This window comes from Pongo pygmaeus, chromosome 9 (assembly GCF_028885625.2).
Source record: "Pongo pygmaeus isolate AG05252 chromosome 9, NHGRI_mPonPyg2-v2.0_pri, whole genome shotgun sequence".
Classification (NCBI taxonomy): domain Eukaryota; kingdom Metazoa; phylum Chordata; class Mammalia; order Primates; family Hominidae; genus Pongo; species Pongo pygmaeus.
In genome coordinates this window covers 119,556,985-119,562,984 of record NC_072382.2, presented here as the reverse complement: position 1 = coordinate 119,562,984, position 6,000 = coordinate 119,556,985, and the positions used below count along the sequence as shown (strand labels likewise).

Below are 6,000 nucleotides of genomic sequence, written 5' to 3'. Positions count from 1 at the left end.
GCACATTTCGAGGAAGTAAATTTTCTTCCTCTGGCAAATGCAGCTAGCCAGCGGCCCCCTTCTCTCCCTCCAAACTTCGCACTCCACACCTCAGAGTCTGCCCAGGTACAGCCCAATTGTCAGGGCATACTCAAAGCAGCTTCCATGACCCTGCAAAGGGAGCTCCAGTCCTGGCTCATAGGCCATTCTCAGGGATACCTGGATCCCTTCTCTGGGTTCTATGTATCCTCTTATTTTGGAATTAAGACAAAAGGAAGCCTTTCCAACCATATTGACCTTTTACAGCAGACCTGGCTCAGCCATGCCTGAGTCCCCAGTGCCTGAGCCAGTGCCTGACACAGCAGGTGCTCAACCTTCATTTGGTCACTGAGAAGACGCCCTCCCTCCAGTCCTATTCTATGCCAACTTCATAAAGATGGGTGTAAGGAATAAGCCAATTTCTGCCAGGCAGGAAAGCTATAGGGGTGGGTGGGTGAAGATAAAGGAGGAAGATACACAGGTAGAGTAGACATTAAACTGCTCATTGCAAATAATCGTTTAAATAGTCACAATGTGCCAAGTGTTGAGGAAAATTCGAACAGAGTGCCAGGGGGTGGCTGGACTCATCTGGGGTTCTCCGGAGGGCAGGCTTGCGGAAGTCACCAGGGCTTGGAAGGGCAGCTATGAACTTTGGGGTGGGGAGTAGCACCAGACAGCACTGGAAAGCCTGGGATTCTATCCAGAGCGTCCATCCTCCTCCCGGGGGGCGGGGTGGGGGGGCGGGGGGCGGTAAGCTGAGTCCGAAACAGGCAGGAAGCTGGTGTCCCAGGTGACTTAGGCCAGTAGAAACCAGGAGTCCTTGGCTGAAGCATGGCAGGCTCTTGGCACATGGATGACACATGCCTGTGTGCGACCACAGGCTCCAAGCCGGTGGGTGACAGGGACCCCTCGCCTCTCAGACCAGCGGAGCCAGGTCGGGGCGGTCTGGCCCGGGCCGCCGCTCCTGTTCCTGGGCTTGTGGGGCTGGGGTCCGTCTGGGCTCCGGGCTCGCGCGGCGCTCACCACCCGGGGTGCCGCGGGGGGGCGGGGAGAGCGGCCGCCTAGCCCAGCCCCGCGGATGACAGGAGCCGGGGAGTCGAGGAGGGAGGAGCCGCCGCCGCAGCCGAGCGCTGGGCTGAGGAGCAGAGAGAGCGGGGCGCGGAGTGCGGGCGGCTGGGAGCGCGCTGAGCGGGGGAGAGGCGCTGCCGCACGGCCGACCACAGGACCACCTCCCCGGAGAATAGGGCCTCTTTATGGCATGTGGCTGGTAACTTTCCTCCTGCTCCTGGACTCTTTACACAAAGGTGAGACCTACGCGGGCGGCTGGGCGGCGGAGGCGGCGGGGCCAGGGTGGCGCGGCTGGCGGCGAGGTGGGGTGCCCGGCGGGCTCCAGGTGCCTGGGGGGACCGACCGGGGTGCAAGGCCCCGGGTGGGGCGCAGCGGGGCGGGGCAGGCACCCTGACAGGGGCCGAGTGAGGGTCAGCCCCCGACCGCTCCGCCAACCACCCGCGTCTGCCGTTTTGGGGCGCGCCCGTAGGGGTGGTGGCGAAGGAGCCCCTCATCGCCCTACTCCCTGCCCGGCGGCAGTTCTGCCCTGGACCCCTCCCCCAGCCCCTTGCCCTCTTCCTGCGGCTTGGTGGCACTGGGACCCCGGAGTACCCTCCGAGTCGAGGGGTCCTGAGGCCGTGACTCTTGACCTAGGAGTCCTCGCTTATTCAGGCCTCGGACTCGGCGGCTGATTCCTCCGCTATGTCCGTGCGCCCCTCTCCCCCTCGGACCCCAGCCCTGGCGCGAATGTTGGCGCACCGCATGGCGCTTATCCGCGCGTTGGCTGGAGGCAGGGTGGGGATAGTGAGAGTCCCGAGAGCTGGAGGTCCCTCGGATAGCAAGTTTGTTCTCCAAACCCAGAGGTCACCCTCCCTCGACCCCACCCCACCCCTCTGCCCCAGCGCTAGCCCCGGCTTGGTGCGCCACCGTGGCCACCTCGGGCAGCGCGCCCCAAGGTGCGAGATTCTCCGCTTCCGCGCCTGGCCAGTTGGACCTGGGGACAAGTCTTCAGGCTGGGGGGCGTGTCCCTCTTCCCGGAGAGAGGGGGTTGCTAGGGGTGGGTCCAGGTGTCCGGCATGTCCAGACCTGCGGCTGGGGCGCTGCGTACCTGATCCGCGAGACAGCCGGGACCGGGAGGTTGGAAGAGGGCAGACATTTCCGACTGAAGCCACCTGGGCACTGAGTCCGGACCAGGCAGGCGCAGGTAGTCTGGGTTCCAGGCTATCGCAGAGAACGTGCCCCCGGGCGCGCAGATGGCGGGAGATGAGGCGGCCGAACTCCGCGCCCTTGCGCGGTGGAGCACACACGCTCCAACAAGCTCAGCGTCACCTGTTCAGCCCTCTAACTTTTCTCCTTCTCGCCCTGGGGCGGCTTCTCTCTCCCTTTGCCCTGGCTGTTGCCCTGGCCGGGCAGCAACTCTTAACCCCAAGGCGATGAGGAAGGGCACTCCAGTGGAGGGTTGCCACCCGGGGAGGGGTCGAACCCTGCCCTGCCGGTGCTCCAGGGGTCTGGAGTCTGCAGCCTGCCGGAGCCCACTGCGATACATCATGGGTTGGGGGAAGGAGGATAACCCTTATTTGTAGATACTGCCGGGTCAAAGCCAGAATCAACGCCCAGATACTGCTGGCATTTACTGGGCGATCGGATTGCGGGACAAGGAAGGGTGGCCTCAAAAATCGTGGACAAAGTAGTTGAGTTTCTCAGGCCCAGTGGGGTCCCCCGGGTTATACACCAAGACTGGTCTCTGCTGTTTAACCCCTTGCCCCCCGCATCGCACTCCTTCATCCTACCTTAGCAGAGCAAGAAGCCAGCCTCCTGTTCAAGCCCCACCCCCGAACCCCAGTCTCCCTCTCCCCAGGTTCTTCCTGCCTCCCTCCGCCCCCGCAGGCTGGCTCGGCTCGCAGCTTTAATTACATTAATATTAAAAATACATAAGGTGAGGAGCGGCTTTCTCTCTCGATAGTTCTCTCTCCAACCCCCATCCCCTTTCGCAATTTGTCAGGCGAGAAAGCACAGGCCGAAGCCACTGTCACACTCTAGCCTGGCTTTGTCCCCAACTCCCCCATGCCTCCAACACTCTCTGGAGACATCTTCCAGGACAGCCCATTCCCGGGGAGTGCAGGAGGCCCCTCAGCAAATACCTGAAGGACGCTCCCCTCCCCCTTCCAGGAGCCTGGCATTAATAAATGAAAGCCGAGCTATTTGATAGGGCGGGAGCAGATGGGGGTGGGGGTGGAGAAAGGCCCAGAAGGCAACAGGACAGCCAAGGGGCAAAATCTTGTCCAACTCGAGATGGAAGTTGCCAGTGGCCTTGGACCCGTAGGCGAGCTGGAGGTGCCAGTTGTGGCGGCCCCTCGGTGGCCTTTGGGTCTGCAGAGCCCGGTGCCCCTGCGATTCAGAGGCTCCAGCGTCTGTTGGGCGCCAGGGCGCCTCGCCAGACAGGCCTTTCTTTTCCTTGGTGTCTTAATTGGGTCTTAGGTGCCAGGCTGGTCCCCCGGGCCTGTTCTGCTTGGAGTGGCGTGGTAGGGGGTGGCAGAGGCGGCTTGGGGAAGATGTGATGCGGAGACAGCAAGAAAGATGGGGTTTGGAGTATTTTCTCTCCCGTTGCCAGTCACCCCCGCGGCACCAAGGAAAATGTAAATGTGAATGTTCGAGCCTGTTACAGAAAACAATATCCTCTTGCAATAATTTGTACGTCCATCTGTGAGGAGCGGGAGGAGGCAGGGAGAGAGAGAAGAAAACAGGATGAGATGGAGCATCCTTTGGATGGAATTAAGCAGTTATTGAATGTGTTTTAAGCGTCTGTTATTTCCATTCCTCTCAAAATACCTTTTTTTTATGATGACTGAGCTCAGACCGATTCCCCAGAACTAAACTGGGAAGGTGTTTTAATCATCGGTTATCGAGTCTCCAATAACTGCCTTATTATTGCCAAAACAAATCCAGGTTTAGGCAGCCGGATGAACCCCGGCGAGGCGCTCTCCGTTGTTCCATCCAGCGTGCCAGCATCTGTGTTGCCTGCATTTGCATTTTTACTGTGTAAAAGAACAAGCTTCCCCGGCACTAAAATTCCTGTTTTCTAAAAGCCAAAATAATGGATTGCATTGATTTTTTCATTTCCCACCCCAACTTCTCCGATGGGGACTCATGGTTCTTCTCTCTTGGGAAGACCAAATTAAAAGCCTTCGTCAGGCTATTAAGAAAATCTCCAACATTCTGTTCAGTGTCTAATTAAAAAAAGGGGGGGCAATGGGCAAATGTGCTTTTAAAATCTTGAAATGGCAAACGCAACTTAGGGGAGGCAGGCGAAGGGCCAGTGAATACTGGGGAGGGGCTGAGTGGCAGAGAGACCCCGGTTGCTAGAATAACATGAGGGAGATTGGCAGGGCCATGATGCCCGACAAGCCTTTCCGATGCTTCGTTTTTCTGGGCATCAAAGCCAGCTGCCTTCAATATATTTCTGCAGTAGAATGCGGGGCTAATTAGAAACAAAAAGCAAGTAAGCAGTGGACCCAAAGGCAGTGCTTAAGTTGAACAGATCCCGGGGGACTGGACAGAGAGGCTTAGTTTTCTTAGGATGAGGATCAGAGAGGATGTGGGGAAGCAGACAGGGCTTTGGGCCCAGGGAGAGCTTGCTAGGGAAGCAGGCCCCAAACAGGCTGGCTGGGAGCCCCCAAACACAGGGCCAAGGTCTGTCCAGAGCACCCTATGGGCTGTTAGCCTATGACAGAGGGGTGCAGACCTCAAGCCTTCCTGACCTTCTCGGTGTCTTAGAATTCCATCCTTGCCACTTGCTTGGTACCCTGCTCTGGCTGGGGACGGATGATTTAATTATAGATGAAGAGAGGGGAGGGCAGATGCTCAGAGAGTTTTTCTGCAGGGATACGAGTTCCAGGCTGCGAGGTTCTTCCCTCCTCCATGATCTTGGAGGAGTTGTTTTCTGGGGGACCTCTGAAGTAGTCAAGAGAAGATCCCCTAGTTCCTGAAGCACTTTCTCAGCTCCCAGCCCAGTCGATTCTAGCTGGTACCCAGGTGCATGAATAGGGTGAGCTACAGGCAGCAGCGATGGCAGGGTGCCAGGAACCCAAGGGCATGCCCCAGATTTGCATATAATCTGCATATGGATTTGCATGCTCACCTAGCCAGGCCAAAAGCTGTGCCCTCTGTGAGTAGCATCTTGATCTCAACCTCAGTAGCAGCCAGTCTTTGGCTTCCTCCTTGCATGGAAGGGGGTGGGGCAGGAGCTGGGAGAAGGACTGGTGTTGGTAATGCTTCTGTCTCCTAGATTTTGTTGCCTCCATATGTGCCTCCAGTGCTCAGCACTGGCTTCACCATCTGGCAAGGCAGCCCCAGAGCTCCCACCACCCCTATCCAAGGACAGACAGTGGCACTAGGGATATTGGGGTAGGATGGGTAGCAATGGGCCAAGACACCGTAAGGTAGACCAAACTTGGGATGTGGGTTGCTCCTCTCATGGTGCAGGAAGAAGAGGGTGAAGAGAGGGGCAAACTAGCTATAGAAATCCAGGGCCCGCATTAGCTTCCTGGTGGGTGCACCCCTAGAATGCAGGGAGCTGGGTGCCTAGGGTTGCCATCAGCAAGTGGTGAGGCAGTGGCTGATGGCATGGGGGTATGAAGTGAGGCGGAATGCTCTTTCACTCTCCTGGTTTGTCACCACCTAGCCTGGGAGGTGGTTGTGGCTTCAGAGAGATGAAAGATATAGCACCAGCTTCTCATTCCACCTCCCCTAGGGCAGCTTCAGGTATGTGGGTTGGTTATGGCGGGGCAGAGGGAGGACAGGCACTACGATCACTGAGGGAAGGGCGTGTCAAGAGCCTGGAGTGAAGCTTGAGGAGTGAGCACTTCAGGAGAGCTGAGTGGCCCCTCCCAGCGAGCCAGCTGGGATGCTGCAGCGAGAGCGTGGCCTCGGGATTGG

General features: G+C 58.3%; 1 protein-coding gene across 2 annotated transcripts in view; it reads left to right on the top strand.

Moving 5' to 3' along the window:
• Window positions 1-1,138: 1,138 nt before the first annotated feature.
• Window positions 1,139-6,000, top strand: part of DSCAML1 (DS cell adhesion molecule like 1) — a 366,272-nt gene continuing 361,410 nt past the window's right edge. The window contains exon 1 of one of the 2 annotated variants that reach the window (XM_054439952.2): window positions 1,139-1,322. In XM_054439952.2, coding sequence (XP_054295927.1) covers window positions 1,277-1,322 — 46 coding nt within the window. In that variant the 5' untranslated portion in view covers window positions 1,139-1,276. The remainder of the gene's footprint in view (window positions 1,323-6,000) is intronic. The other variant, XM_054439953.2, reaches the window with a different exon arrangement.